The following is a 15,797-nucleotide window of genomic DNA, read 5'->3' on the forward strand; positions in this document are numbered from 1 at the left end:
GCCATCCTTGAAGAGCTGCAGTTGATACCAAATATACACACACATACACACACACACACACACACGCACTATTAATGAAGCCCATCCTAATTGTCTTTGCTTTGTTTCACCCTGCATGTGAGGGGATTTTTTTTTCTCCAGCAGGAGGCAACCTTTGGGTACCAATTGAGAATCCTTGTTGTTTTGGCTGTCTGTTTTGACAAGCCATGCTCTCAATTAGAATGACTCAATTAAACAAGTGACACTTTGTTAATCTTCTGAAACGTGTGTTCTAATCATCAGGCACAGTTATTTGCCAAGAGGGAGCATGAGGGGGTGGTGCAGATGCTGGAGGTGAGTTGTATGATACATACATCAGTGTGATTATAGGTCAGGATAAATAAAATACAATGTACAATGTGTATACATTACACACACGAATAATAATGAATAAATACGAAATGTGCGCACATAAACACACACACACACACACACACACACACACACACACACACACACACACACACACACACAATGGGCAATAATCCAAGGAAGGAACTCTCTCCCTGCCACTCAGTCCCAGATCAGTTCAACTCAGTTGGGAGTATATTTGTCGAATCCCTTTCTATTACCGTCATGGTACTGTACTCCTGCAGTCATCTGATAAGTGGATCTCGTTCATTATTAGGAGGAAGCATTTTGTCTTCAGCCCCAGCGCCAAAGACAAAACAGTATAAATATTTAATTCTGTCTTTTTCACTGACAAAAGACTTCCCGCTGTGTTGTGTGAATACACAAGCAGCTCTTTGTGTTCAGCAAGAGACACCTGGCTGTGAAAAAGAATAGCTGTACTCTATTTTTAATCGGCATGATAACCACTAGAAAAGATGTCTTCTCTACTTCCTCGTGCACTTAATGTTCATTCTAAATTTGCTTATACGGCGGCATAAATTAAAAGCTTGGTGTTTCTCTTCCTGGCTCCCATTAAAAGAAGAATAAAAATATATAAGATACAGCATCACCTTCCTCAAATTATTACATGTAATCTTTACATTTTGTTGTGCATTTTAATTATTGGAGTGTTTTCCTAAATGAAAAATGTGTATTTTATTTTAGGCCTTGGTGCAGTTTGTGTGGCAGAGGGAGCTGGTAGAGTATAGATGCTACTGTGTTAAAATATGCCCATGCTCACTTCCTCTCTCTTTCTCTTTCTCTCTCTCTTTCTGAGAGAGAGAAATACAGAGCATCACGGGAGAAAGTCTCTTCCCCTTCGGTTAAAAATTTAAATTACACTTTAACCCTCTACACTCAGCAAGTAAACTAATACTTAGTTAACAGGGGCCGGCTCTGTATTTGGTCCGTGACGTGTTTCAGCGAATGTTCACCCCAGAATAGTGATGCTTGCATGCAGTGTTGAAGTGGTTATTACTTATTAGTGGTTTATTAATCTTAAATTCGGTTTAGGGCAAAAGAGACATTCTAGTGATGGTTTCTGACGGGGCTGATTCTATCAAACATGGACTCTGCTGTGTTTTCTAATTTATTAAATGTCTTCCTTGGACTTACTACTGTTTCACAAGCATGTGCTTTCGTTTGAATATCTTTGGTCTTCTCTGTGCTATTTCTTGCTAACCAGGTCACGCTGGACTGCATGCAGGTACCAGCAACCCTGATATTCCTTTGCCGTCCCCTGCCAAATCTATTGTCGTGCTTCCACAAAACCTACTTTATCCTTCCTGTAGATTCAGTAGAATCCCGTTTGTTGCTTTGTCAAACTCCCAGTCTAATGTTTAGTTTAGATGTAATGTTGGTCTGGTTTGATATACAATGGTTCTGATTCATTACATAAAATTAGCCTGACATTTGCATACGGTTCTTTTTGTTTTCCCCATGTGCTGAATATTGAGCCCAGAGTCTGAATTGTAGCAATTAAACATTTATTTCCATATGCTCGTGGCCTACATGGAGTCTTTCGATGCTGGTTGTTTTTGTGTTTGTGTGTGTGTGCGCGTGTGTGTGCTCGCGCGTGTGTGTGAGTGAATCAGGCCACAGTGGTGTGAAGATACTAGAAAGGCACATACTGTATCTGTTAGCAGTCACCTCTGCAGTCGGCGAAGTGAATCTTACGTTTGAACATGCATGTGTCACTATACTATGACCGGCTCCTAATGTATATTGAGCCAATCATTGTCATTATATTGTTAAACTGTGGACTGCTGTGCGTAGCAGGTGACCACTAATTAGGGAGTCACATTCTGTGTGAAACACGCCATCAGTCTGTGCTGTTATTTACCATTTGAACTCAATAGATGATGATTGTGTGTGTGCGTTCTGGTCTAGGGTGGGCGTAGGTGAGACATTTCAACAGGAAATGGCTTCATCTATGTAGAGGCTCTGTTATAGATCCTCCTGCCTGGAAACCCCCCACCGCAACCGGAAGCGAAATCAGTCACTAGAAACGCAGCGAGGCCACGGCTAACCCGTATAGTGTTCTAGCAGTCATATATTTGTAGTGGCTTTGCTAATATGAAAGTGCTGCAAGGTAGGAGGCCGACATGCATCCCATTGCAGATGACATTACACCTCCAGCTCTGGTTTTCACCCTGTTCTCCCATTTAGCCATTGCCATAATGCCAACCCTCATGTGTCCCCTAAACCTGAATTTATCTCTCTCCACTGTTTGTCTTGTTTTCTTTTTTTTTCTTTAATTCTTTAGTGGTTTGTGTTTGCAACTAGTAGTAATATCAGCTTATCAACAACAGCACTAATTGTCAGTGTTGTGCAGAAACCTACCTTTATTTGTCGTACTTTGTTACACCATCCCTGTTAGTACAGTTTGCAGAAATATTGTTTTTCATGGTTTGGTTTGATTTTTTCCATTTGTTTCCATTTGCCTGTGAACAGTTGGAAAAATGGAAAATTGAATTCTTAGTGAGGCTTTTGAAAAATGTGATTTTTAATAGGTCAAAGCATTTATTCTAAACATCAACTAATTGAACAATCAACCCACTGTGAAGAAAGTAGCTTAGATACGTTATACATACATACTGTATGGTTTCTGCAGGACACCGTCAATCAGTATAACCCAACATCAGACACATGGAGCTAACATCCAACACAGAGATGTACTGTATCGATGTGGCTGATGTACGGATAAAAAATAACTGCTAAAGCTTGAATTAAGACGGTTATTAGCTTTAAAGCAAATTAAAACAATGTGTGCTCTCTGTTTTATTGCATGCGTGCAGTCAAAGGTGCGAGATCTGGAGGATAAATGCCGCAATCAGAGCGAGCAGTTTGGCATGCTGTCCATGGAGCTGGATAACTTCCGGCTGTCGGCGTCCAAGGTGGATCATATGGCTGAGGCTGCGCTCCTTAACCCCAGTCTGCCTGTTCTGACCAATGGGCTGGGCCTTACAGAAAGAGGTAATTCACTATTCTGACCAATGGGCTGGGCCTTACAGAAAGAGGTAACACACCACATAGACAGTCATACAGTATAAAGGTATGCCTCTTCCGGCTCTGGGGCGTCTGTATCTCAACGGAAGGCAACATGGAGGCAACGAGAGGCAATGGCGATGCAGGATTGGATTGCTTTTGCAAGCTTTCCCGAGATTCCTCGCAAAGCATAGCGGAAGCAAAATGGAAGAACGGAAGGTAGACCTGCAGTAGACATATCAGAGGAGCGACTGATATGGTCGCTCCAATGAACTGCAGCGGCCAATGAGGCATCTATATTTTTTAATATCTATGACACACCACCTGGGCCTTTTTATTTTTGTTCAGAAAAAATGCACATCCCCGTAATCAGTGGTGTAAAGTAACCAAGTGCTGTACTTAAAGATGGAGTTTCAGTTGTTCCAGTGTTTATGAGGTGACAGTACTTCATTAGACCCCTTGGTGTGGTTGTTATGTCATGTGTTTATGAGGTGACAGTACTTCATTAGACCCCTTGGTGTGGTTGTTATGTCATGTGTTTATGAGGTGACAGTACTTCATTAGAGCCCTTGGTGTGGTTGTTATGTCATGTGTTTATGAGGTGACAGTACTTCATTAGACCCCTTGGTGTGGTTGTTATGTCATGTGTTTATGAGGTGACAGTACTTCATTAGACCCCTTGGTGTGGTTGTTATGTCATGTGTGCAATGATGTCTTCCCTTTGTATTTACTGTAGGGTTTCTTACTGGAGGCTGAAACAGTCAAACGTGCCAATGAAAAAAACAGTGGTATAGTGACATCACAATATCATCCCCTCCCCCTTTATCATACAACAACAGCTGTGGGTGTGGCTTCAGTTAAGGTGGATCACCACCCATCGCCACCCACCAGGCAAACCAGGCATACTTAATGAACTGGTGCGGGGGTCCACATAAAAAACAACATTTTAACAAATACTGTACACTTAAAATCATGTTTTAGGGTGGCACTCCATCTTTAAGTACAATTTCGAGGTAGTTTTACTTTACTGGAGTATTTCCAATTCTATTATTCTACTCTATACTTCTCTGAGGGAAATATTATATATCCTATATACATTTCGGCTATTTGAAAATAGTCGGATCTGCAACCTCACAATGCGTCGCGTGATCGCATCGCAACACATTGTAAGCTTGTATTATGAGTACTTTTCTACGTTTGGTACTTTAAGTATACCAATACTTTTGTACTACTTTTACTTGTAACAGAGTATTTCTACATTTCAGTATTGATACTTTTACTTAAGTAAAACAGTACTTTTTCCGCATGCCCGTATGTCTGATATTTTTCATATTAGTCGTTGGCGGTTTTAGATGCCTTCAAATCCAAGATAAATCCTTGTAGTGGGATTAGTGCATTTGCTGAATGTGGTGGATCAACAGTGCAATCACTAAACATCGATTGATGTTCTGGCCCAAATCTCACAACTGGATGCAGTAGCATGTTAAGTGTGAGGAAAAGAACCTCTGAAAGGTTTTATATTGCTTTATTTGTTTAATTACCTACTTTGTCACCACAATACTTATGTATTTTGGCTTAATAAATTGGTTTATAACTAAGTAATGGACCTCTTTCAGATCAGTTTCAAACAGCATCTGCTCATATTGCCATTAGGCCTTAGGGGCGATTCTGAAACAAGTTTTACGTTTTTGTAGTTCTGTTGGCTTCTACTTTTAGAGATTTATTTAATATTTCCTTCCCTTGTCAAGCACTTATTTAACTTTAAAACTATTCTGGGGTCATTTTAATGTGTACTCTGGCTTTTGTGTGCCCCAGACAGTTTTTAAATAGCTTGATTAAATATTTAGATATTTGATATTCATTTAATCATAAGTCACTCTGATAACATTTATATATCTACAGTAAAATCAAGCTATGTAAAACTGCATGAAAAAAAAGCCTGAACACCGTCCACAGATAGTTTTTAATGTTTACAGCGCATATATGGAACTATGACAATTCCAAATACCTTCTTTATATCAATTTATGTATGTATGGTACCAGTCTTATCTTAAATTTACCAAACACCCAAGTTGGTATGCCATTTCTCTTTTTAGACTCAGGTGGCTCATGGGATATGGAGTCTCTGGGTGACATAGCCTTTTGGAGTCTGGAGGCAGGTGACACTCTCCCTTGCCCTGAGGGGAGGGAATCCCCCGGTACTATATTATATCAAATTACACCATTGTTTTATTGTGTTGTTGTGGGCACTGTCAGTAGAGAGCACTCCATGCTTGAACACTTCCACCTCCAGGTCAGTGTCATGGTGACCCAACACAATCCACACCCATCACTTTCATGGAGCGTGAGCTCTTTCTAGAACATGCATGGGCAACTGGCGGCCCGGGGGCCACATGCGGCTCCCACCTTCACTTAATGTGGCCCCCGCAGGTTAATATCGGAATAACTGATATAGTATTGATTTCAGCTGTTACAATTCCAAACATGCGAACATGACCCGCTTTAATTACTTCAGTCTATAGCTTAATGACTGGTATTAAAATGTTATTGTCTTTTATTTAGGTCCAATGTATTTGTATTTAAGTTCATAAAGTATAACTAAATGTATTTGAAATCAAATTAAAATTATACTTTTAAGGATTCCAATTCAAAACTAGCAACAAATTATTCGGGATTTCAATTCAAATATAGCCAAAATAGCCGATCTACAAGCTCAAAATGCGTCTCAGTGCAACGCGTTTTGAGCTTGCAGATTGGTTATTTTTGCTATGACAGAAATATGCAATGTGTGAATCTGTGAGTAGATATAGCGGCCCTCGCCATCGTCAAAGTTGCCCACCCCTGTTCTAGAACATACTGTACTTGAAGGTCACAGCTTGAAGGTTCAGGTGAGCATGGGCCTGCTCCTCTGTTGGCTGTGGTACTTGCTAAGCCCCTTACTTCTTACCATTGCCGGTGTTGCCGCAGTATACTCGCAACCTTTGAACTCCAACAGATGGAGACAGAGGATTTGGACTCCACTATTTAATCAGCCCGGTTCAACCTTCAGCTCCTGCATGTCAGTTATTGACCCTCTCCCCACCCACCTATCCAGCTCACTGACTCAGGTTAGCAGCCAGTCAGTCACAGAACATGGGAATAATGAGAATAATGCGCTGTCTGTCCTCCTGTCTCCCTTCCAGATGTCGCCGCCGCTCTGCGCATGGGGGCTACGCCCCATGCCGCGGGGCTGTCCAGGGCGGAGCGTTCTCCCGTCACCAAGCATCGGGAACTTCCCACCATCAGCGTCAGCAGGTCGCCCACCGCCTCCACCAAGTCAGAGCCCACGCAGGTCACTCCCAAGTCTGACAGCCACCTCAGTCCCCACAAGTCTAGCCCCACACATGAGGTACCGTTTAAAAACAAAAGAAATGCATAGTATATCTTGAAATTGTCACGCATTTGCTACCTAATAAACACATAAAAATGATACTGTCATTTGACAAAAGTTAGCCTGGCCCAGCCTGTGTGCTTTCTGGTCTAGAGGGGCGGGTAACAGTACGATCCTATTGGTTCACTTATCTGAGCGGCCGCTCCCCTCCTCCCCTCCTCCCCTCCCCGGGAGAAAACCGCGGATAACACCGTCACCAAATTCGGAGCGACATCCCTCTGCATTGTTATTGGTTAGCGAAATACAATACTGTTGCGGTGTTCAGAATATGGGTTTTTATGCCGTTCAAATTCCCATTGGCTTAGGAGGTAAGGTCTCTAGGAGGCAGCCTATCATGACTAGGTTGTGTTTAGAGTCTGCTTTACAGTCGTCAGTAGTGGTGCATGCAAATGTAGGCCAGGCTGCTTCGCACCTGGCAAAAAACATCATTTCCTCTCACGGCACCACACAGGATAGCTATATATGTTCTGCTGGATAACAGCAACGTCATTGGAGGTATTCATATAATGTCAGTAATATTCTCGTTAGATTTGTTTCCATCATGTATCCAAATAGAGATAGTTTGGTCTCCTACTACTGTATGCAGGCCATTGGCCTTAGCTCACCAGTCTGCCTACTCTTCTATAAAGCTGATATTTAGTGAGATAATCCACTGGCTCCTGTGGATTAGGTTGTAGTTGTAAGTGATTATCCCTAAAAGGTTTTTTCCCCCCACTGGAGCTATACTTTCTTTATTGTAAAATACTCTTTCTTATTGTTATGATTTATACAATTTTCGTATAGCGAGTGGAACAGCTTGTTTTATGTTTCATTGTAGTTCTTCAGAAAAACGTACAGGAAGTTGTGTGTGTGTGTGTGTGTGTGTGTGTGTGTGTGTGTGTGTGTGTGTGTGTGTGTGTGTGTATACAGTGTATATATATTATATATATATACGCATACTGTAGGGCCCGGTTTATTGCATGGGTGAAATAGGCTCTCTCCCCCCCCCCCCCCCCCACTCACTCCCTCCCTGCCTTTTTTGAGGGGCACTAGCCTCTCGTATGCACAGCTTTGTGTGTTTGTACCACAAAATGTGATGATTTAATTGGCGATGATAAGAGCACCCCTCACTTCACACGAGTGTGATTTTAAATTTTTATGACTTTATGTCTTTCCCTCTGTTTTTTCAAGTAAAAACAAATCACACCTGTGTGAAGTGAGGGACGCTCTTATCATCATACATCATCACATTCCGTGCTCAGCCAATCAAATCATCACATTCACAGAGATGGGACTGCAGGTGGGCCCGTGCATTTAGCACGAGGAAACCCCCTGCAGCTGGTGTTTAACATTGAGCACTTAGAGCGTTCTTCCGGGTCCTTCAAACCCCACTGAGCAACTTCCATCTAAATGAATAGCAGGGGGGCGGGGCAGTCCGCCCTCTATCCTTTATAACTCTGTGAGTGTTCTAAGTTCCTGTGGCTGTTCTTCAGGTGGATACAGCCAGTGAAGTAGAAGAGTTGGACATCGATGTAGCCCCAGCACCTTTCACAGCCAACACAGGAGCGTCCAAACTTCAGGTCTTTATTGCCAGATACAGGTATGTACCGCAGTCTCTGGGTATACTCACCAAGTGAAGCGCTCATTACCATGTGATAATGATGACTCTCCTTCTCCAGCTATAACCCATATGATGGCCCCAATGACAATCCAGAGGTGGAGCTACCGCTTACTGCAGGAGAATACATCTATGTGTATGGAGACATGGACGACGATGGCTTCTATGAAGGCAAGTTCAGCCTTACACACTTTGATCCAATTCTCCCTTCTCGCTCCCAAGCTGTGGTGTGTGATTCTCCCTTCAACAGGACTGCAGAATCGCTCCCCAATCTTACACCGCTGTCTGAAAACTCACTTTTCAGACTCGACCCGACCGCAACCCCTAGTATTCCTTCTTTCTTTGTGTCTGTAATGCCTGTTTAGACGGATACTAACTAGTCAGATATACTGTATGTTTACAGGTGCTAAGAATGTTTAGATAGTATGACATTTAGACAGATGCTAAGGTAGATGTCATACTGCTGTCCTATAGTTACTTTGTTGAACTTGTGAGTCCTTGTGTGATATTGGTAAATGTTCATGCTATCTACAGTATATTATCTATAATTGCACCACATCTATACGTGTGTATGTACGTCTGTAATCCACATAACTCGAGAACCGTTCGCCCCACCGACTTCAAATGTTACACACACGTTCCACACCACCACTCCAGAACCAGCACAAAAGCCTCTGCCTGGGCTCTGGACAGGGCCCAAATTAGCCAACTGACACACCTGATCACCCCTAGATCTCTATACGTATATGGAGCTTGCCTGTTCTGACATCACAATAATGTTCTAACATCTGTATAGGCTCCATATTTGGGCATGCCTGACAAAATAATGACTCCATATACAGGCATAAAAGGGACACGGACATAATAACTGGGAGGGGCATTGCATTTCCAACTTGCATCGTTCCAAGTAGGCCAGTGCCCAACACGCACAGCTCTAGTTTACTCTGATCTTAGATAAACCTTTAGGCCTCATGGTTAGAGTGTCCGCCCTGAAACTGGGAGGTCGGGATTGGATCCCTGGCTGGGTCATACCAAAGACTATAACAATGGGACCCATTGGCATCAATGGGTTGGATCAACTTATCAAATGATTCCAGAGTGCTGCACGGCTGCAGCTCCCGCTCCCAGAGATGGGTCAAATATGGAGAACAAATTTCACATTTTTGACATTGAGTGTACAACTTTGAGTTTGACTTTTTCCTCTTACGTGTGGCCTTTCCAGGTGAGCTGGTGGATGGCCGGAGAGGGCTGGTCCCCTCCAACTTTGTCGAGCGGGTTTCCGACGACGATGTCATGAGCGCTCCCCATCCGGAGGTGGGCGACACGTCCCACATCTCCCTGCTGGACAGCAGCCTCCACAGTGCCAGTCACCACCACCACCACCTCCTCCACCAGCAGCACCATCACCACCACCACCACCACCACCTTCCCACAGACATTGGCGCCTCCGCCTCCTCCGAGAGGACGGAGGCGTCTTTGGCGTCCGGCCTGATCGCCTCCGTCGTCCCGTCGTCCGAGATGGCCTCGGTCTCCACCTCCTCCTCCGCCCCAGCCCCACCCCCAACCCCACCCCCACCACCCCTCACCAACGGCCTCGACCTGGACTTGGAGGAGGAGGCGGGCGTGGAAACCGTGCCTTACCCGCGCAAGCTCACGCTCATCAAGCAGCTGGCGAAGAGCATCATCATTGGCTGGGACCCTCCGCTGGCGCCGGCGGGCTGGGGCGACGTGCTGAGCTACAACGTGTACGTGGACCAGGAGCTGCGGCAGAACGTGCCGTTCGGTGCGCAGACCAAGGCTGTGCTGGAGCGGCTGGACGTGGCGCTCAAGGCGTACCGCGTGTCCGTGCAGAGCCTGACGGAGCGCGGGCCCTCGGACCGGTTGCGCTGCAGCATGCTGGTGGGGCGCGACGTGTGCGTGGCGCCCACGCAGCTGCGCATCGAGCGTGTCACGGCCACCTCCGTCGGCCTGACGTGGCTGACGAGCAACAGCAACTATGTGCACGTGGTGTCCTTGAACGAGGAGGAGCAGTGCGAGCTGGTGAAGCCCGGCTGCTACTCGCTGTGCCTCAGTAACCTGGCGCCGGGCCAGCGCCACGCCATCAGAGTGGAGGCGCGGCCGCACCGCACGCCCTGGGAGATGCCCCCGGAGCGGCGCGAGCACAAGGTCGCCGCCATCACGTTCGACACTCTGACGGCAGGTCGGTGGAAGTGCACATACAGTACATTTTGTCTTTTAGAAAGACACAGTTTTTGTCTTGTTTTTATTCTTTCTAATTATTTGTTTGGCCCCAAAAAAAAGTTTATTGTGACGAAGGTCGCAGTTAACTATGGAATCGTGCATTTCCCATGTGTCGGGTACCATATATGGAGCCCAGGTCTCGTGACATCTGATGTCATAGTAAATGCAACCTGCTGTCACAGTTAAGCCCATATATGGAGTTCCCTGATGTCATCAATATTGGCTAGCAACTCTACATCTGACCTCAAAACGCAAATCCTTAGATCTCCATATATGGTTATACTGTATGTACCATATGTTGATCCTTCCCCATCCATCCTTCCTCTTCGATCTCACCCTTTTGACTTATACCTGTACATTAAAATTTCAAACTCAAGACAGGCCTGCCCCAAAGTTATTAGTGCAGCCGTGCCCACAGTCAGCAAAAACTAGAGTCCTCTACAGGCCCACCTGTCCATTCAAACTCTAGACAGGCCTGCCCCAAAGTTATTAGTGCAGCCGTGCCCACAGTCGGCAAAAACTAGAGTCCTCTACAGGCCCACCTGTCCATTCAAACTCTAGACGGGCCTGCCCCAAAGTTATTAGTGCAGTGGCGCCCGGCAGCTGGCGAAAACTAGAGTTCTCTACAGTCCCGAAAATTAAGGCCCGGGTCTACCTGGGCCCTCATCAAACCCTTTTTTAATATATTTTTATATATCAATAAAAAAAGCCCTAAAAACGTGTATACACATCCATGGCCTGCTGCGGTTTGATTAGAAAAGACGTCCTTTTGTTTTTGTTAATATTATCCACAAGCAAGGTGTATGTACCGGTATACACTTGCTTTCTAGCGGAAATCCCACATCTTCGCTAGTGCAAGTGGAGATTGACTGTTGATTCTTGTCTTGTTTTGAGCCATTGTATTACAATTTGCATCATCAATCCACACGGGCGGCGGTGGCTCAGGGGTAGAGTGGCTGGATGGCAACCACAAGGTTGCCTGTTCGAACTCGGGCTCCCCCAGAGTTTTATTTATATATTGTATTTATATATATATATATATATATATATATATATATATATATATATATATATGACACAGGGCCCGAAAATGAACCAGAAATGTATGACGCAGGCCCCGAAAATGAACCAGAAATGTATTGAATACATACATACTGCATTATATTGTAGCTTTACAAAATACTTTTGGCACGGTACTTCCATGGTTTTGTTTTGAACTGAATTCTGTGAATCACAGTTCTAACAGACGACAGACGATAGATGGCTGTAAAAACAACAGAGCTACCAGGTGTGTCACCAAAAGGACTACTAAAATTAATACTTTCTCAGAAGATACCAAAGAGACCAAATCAAATAAGACTAGAACTGACGAGTAACAAATGCTGCTGCCTGGTCGTCGACTGATTTTAGTCATTTGGATTCCATAGAAGCCAAGCGTGTCTGCACACCGAAAGTAGCATATATACAAGCTCACAACACATTGCAGTGTGACATGTTGTGAGCTTGTCTTGGCTATTTGGCAGTCATTAGTTATTTTAAGATGAAAGAGTATTTGTAGTGATCAAACTAGCAATAGAATACAAGTTTAGCAGCGTCTTCCAGAAACATGAATGGTCTCAGAAATGTCATGATTTCTTCAGCTGGTCGGCCTAAAACATCATTACATTTTCAGTCTTGAGATTTTCTTTTGATTTATTCCATGTGTCGGTGTCCAAACTGGGTCAATATACAGTATATTCTTCATATGGGATGAAGTGGGGTTTTTTTGTGCTTTTGAATATGTTATCACTGGATAAAGTATAATGTGTCCTGTGTGCTGTGTGTCAGGTCCCCAGACGCCCCTCTGGATGTATAATGTGTCCTGTGTGCTGTGTGTCAGGTCCCCAGACGCCCCTCTGGATCTATAATGTGTCCTGTGTGCTGTGTGTCAGGTCCCCCAGACGCCCCTCTGGATGTATAATGTGTCCTGTGTGCTGTGTGTCAGGTCCCCCAGACGCCTCTCTGGATGTATAATGTGTCCTGTGTGCTGTGTGTCAGGTCCCCAGACGCCCCTCTGGATGTATAATGTGTCCTGTGTGCTGTGTGTCAGGTCCCCCAGACGCCCCTCTGGATGTATAATGTGTCCTGTGTGCTGTGTGTCAGGTCCCCCAGACGCCTCTCTGGATGTATAATGTGTCCTGTGTGCTGTGTGTCAGGTCCCCCAGACGCCCCTCTGGATGTGCAATTGGAACAAGGTCCTTCCCCGGGGATTGCCCTCATCAGCTGGCTGCCTGTCACCATAGATGCTGCCGGGACCTCCAACGGGGTCCGCGTCACTGGATACACGATATATGCGGACAGAAGAAAGGCAAGGAACAGAGCTGTGTTCACTCTGCACAACTTGTTTGTGACTTTATTGCAGTGGTTCTCAAACCTTTTCATGGCAAGGACCCCCAAATCCACATTTATTAGCCTGTGGACCCCCATTTGAAATGATGATTTTACGACTCTAGCAGTGATAATGATTGTATGAATCATTTGAACCCATTTAGACCTGAGGACTCATCGATGTCACATTAGCCTTTAACCACTTTTAACCATTATTGTATACTTTTAGCTGTTGAAAAATAGCAGATCTACAAGCTCATAGCACGGCACTGAGTGCCACGCTACGAGCTTGTAGATCTGCTATTTTTGCACAGGTGAAAACCTGTGCAAATCTTCGAATATATATTCTTTCACAGCAAACATTTTTAATTCATATCTTAGTGGTCCCTGGTACAACATATTTTCAGATGGGGGTTCCGCGGCCAATACATTTTTGGGGGTCCTTGACATGAAACGGTGTGAGCACCACTGATAAAGAAACGTTTGTGGAATCTGGTCTCACTCTCAGGTCTTAATGTATTACATGTGTCGCTGTCCCTCTCTCATCCAAGGTGCTGGAAGTGTCGTCCCCCACAGCGGGCAGCGCTCTGCTGGGCCCGTCTCAGATCCAGTCGCTGCAGGCCGCCCGGGAGATCACCGTCCGCACCACGTCCGCCCACGGGGAGTCCTGTGACTCTCTGCCGGCCGCCGTGCCCACCAAGCTGGCTGCCATCATGGCAGGTCCAGCCAGCCACTCCCCGGTAGTGCCAGTTCTGCCCTGTTCCTCCAGCGTGACCACACTGCCCTCGTCTGCCTCCTGCGGGAACTATGCTGCCAAAAGTCCCATGCTGCCCCACGCCCTGCCACTAGTAGACGCACAAGCCATTGACCTCACAGTGCAAACCCCTGCTGCCAACTGCCCCGTCCCTGACCCCTGCTACACAGAAGCCCTTCTCTCGTCTGCCTCGTACGTGGAGGCGTGGGCCGATCCATCAGCTGCTGCCGCCTTGGCAGTATGTGATTCCCCTTTGCCAGCAACCTCCACTGTCACTCCAGTTGTAAGCATCTCTCTCTAACCTGTCTCTTGCCTCTAGAATAGCCCTGCATTTCTGAGCATGGTCCCATAATAACGCATATACTGGTAAATAATGGCCACAAGCCATGCTAAATAAGGGTCATATATAGGTCTTTGCCAGTGTCTTAAAACCCAATTCCCGCCAGCATGAATGAATCCCTCTATAGCGTATTGCCAAGGTTTTATCGCACGTAACACTTACTTTGAAGAGCCAACTATCCGTATTCGCATGTTACAATGACAAAATGCTGTGTGCGGTGTCTTCACCGGTTGTTGTTCTCTAGGTCGGTGGTGGGAAAACCCGACCGCGAGTATCACAGTGCCTGCTACAGGCCATTAAAAAACCTTGTCTTCCCCAGAAACTGACCCTCAATGTCGTTTCTGAGATACAGTGTTTTGAATGCAGCCTATACAATGCAAGTGGATGCGCGCACATCTTCAAAATGGCCACTGTTCCACTTGGACTGTTGTGCTAACGAACGGTAGCTAACGATTCGATCGGATAAAAACATTATTAAAGAATATAAACCCTGGACGGAGGTTCCGGGTTTGGCAGGCTAGGGTACTAATTTAACCTTAAGGTTTCACCAGGTTTGGTGTACACCGTGTTAAAAGACCTGTACGTAGACCTGTACGTGCCTGTCGCAGTCAGCCACCGGCCTACATGGGAACGATGCAACTTGGGAACCTAATGATATACGTTGTCATAGTACCCGTTTTAACTGTCAGCCGGTGTCCCACATGGAGATCTGTTTATGGGCTTGTTTGTGAAGACTGCAAACTGAAAAGTGTACTTGACAATCAATTGGGCCCACTGGCAGAGCCTGGCAGTGGGCACCTGGCACTGCACTCCCTGTGGGGGTGTGGAACACGTCTGTCGAATTTGAAGTCGGTGGGTCAAACGGTTCTCAAGTTACAACCGTACACGGACGCACACACACACACACACGTACGCACCCAGAGACGTGGCGCATTTATAGTAGGATATGATTATCGACATGCTTTTACCGTTTCTTTGCACTGTTTCTTTTTAATGAGCTGTCCACAATACCGTACACATTTTTTATAAGACGCATCACAATCTGTCTCTTATTTAGCGTCCAATAAATCATCTTGAACATTTCTCTTTCTTTATAGGTTCATCTTACCTCACCTACCATCTCGGCACCAAACCCACCGCCAGCACCGGAGGCGGTGGTGCCGGCACTGACGGCAGTACTGTTAGATCAGCCCCAGAACACAGAAAGCCCCAGAACTATGCGCCCTTTGCCCTCCTATCAAGACTTCCTTGATAACCCCAGTGCCAAGCTCCTTAGCCCCGTGAGCCTCCCTAGCCCGCCGATCACAGCTCCGATCACAGGCCCCCCGAGCCCTCTGCATTTTCACGCCCTCCGGCCATGTAGCCATTCGCCACTAGAGTCGGAGGTAGAGGAGGAGACGGAGAACTCGCGCTTGGCGTCCATCGAGGACTTCCTGAGACAAGAGCAGGAGGAGACGGTGTACAGCGAGAATGAACAGGTCGGTTCTGGTTTTATTGACCCCCCCCCCCTCTCCCATTAGTGAGTTTATTCTCCTGAAACAAACCTGGTTTATCTTCACCTGTACTTTTCTATAAATCCACCATTGCGATATTTCAGGTACAAGCAACCTCACACATGCCCTCACACCCACAGTGCAACTCAGGCAGTTAA

The 15,797-nt window shown here is 45.6% G+C and overlaps 1 protein-coding gene across 1 annotated transcript in view; it reads left to right on the top strand.

The window, feature by feature from the left end:
- tspoap1 (TSPO associated protein 1) overlaps positions 1 to 15,797 on the top strand; it is a gene marked incomplete at its 5' end in the record, with an annotated part of 86,316 nt that overhangs the window by 47,399 nt on the left and 23,120 nt on the right. Inside the window, 10 exons of the mRNA XM_080781103.1 lie at positions 283 to 333; positions 1,096 to 1,128; positions 3,228 to 3,405; positions 6,600 to 6,805; positions 8,320 to 8,426; positions 8,506 to 8,615; positions 9,667 to 10,644; positions 12,881 to 13,032; positions 13,604 to 14,089; positions 15,244 to 15,624. Coding sequence (XP_080637229.1) covers positions 283 to 333; positions 1,096 to 1,128; positions 3,228 to 3,405; positions 6,600 to 6,805; positions 8,320 to 8,426; positions 8,506 to 8,615; positions 9,667 to 10,644; positions 12,881 to 13,032; positions 13,604 to 14,089; positions 15,244 to 15,624 — 2,682 coding nt within the window. The remainder of the gene's footprint in view (positions 1 to 282; positions 334 to 1,095; positions 1,129 to 3,227; positions 3,406 to 6,599; positions 6,806 to 8,319; positions 8,427 to 8,505; positions 8,616 to 9,666; positions 10,645 to 12,880; positions 13,033 to 13,603; positions 14,090 to 15,243; positions 15,625 to 15,797) is intronic.

Source organism: Protomyctophum bolini, assembly GCF_963924005.1.
Source record: "Protomyctophum bolini genome assembly, chromosome: 13".
Taxonomy (NCBI): Eukaryota; Metazoa; Chordata; class Actinopteri; order Myctophiformes; family Myctophidae; genus Protomyctophum; species Protomyctophum bolini.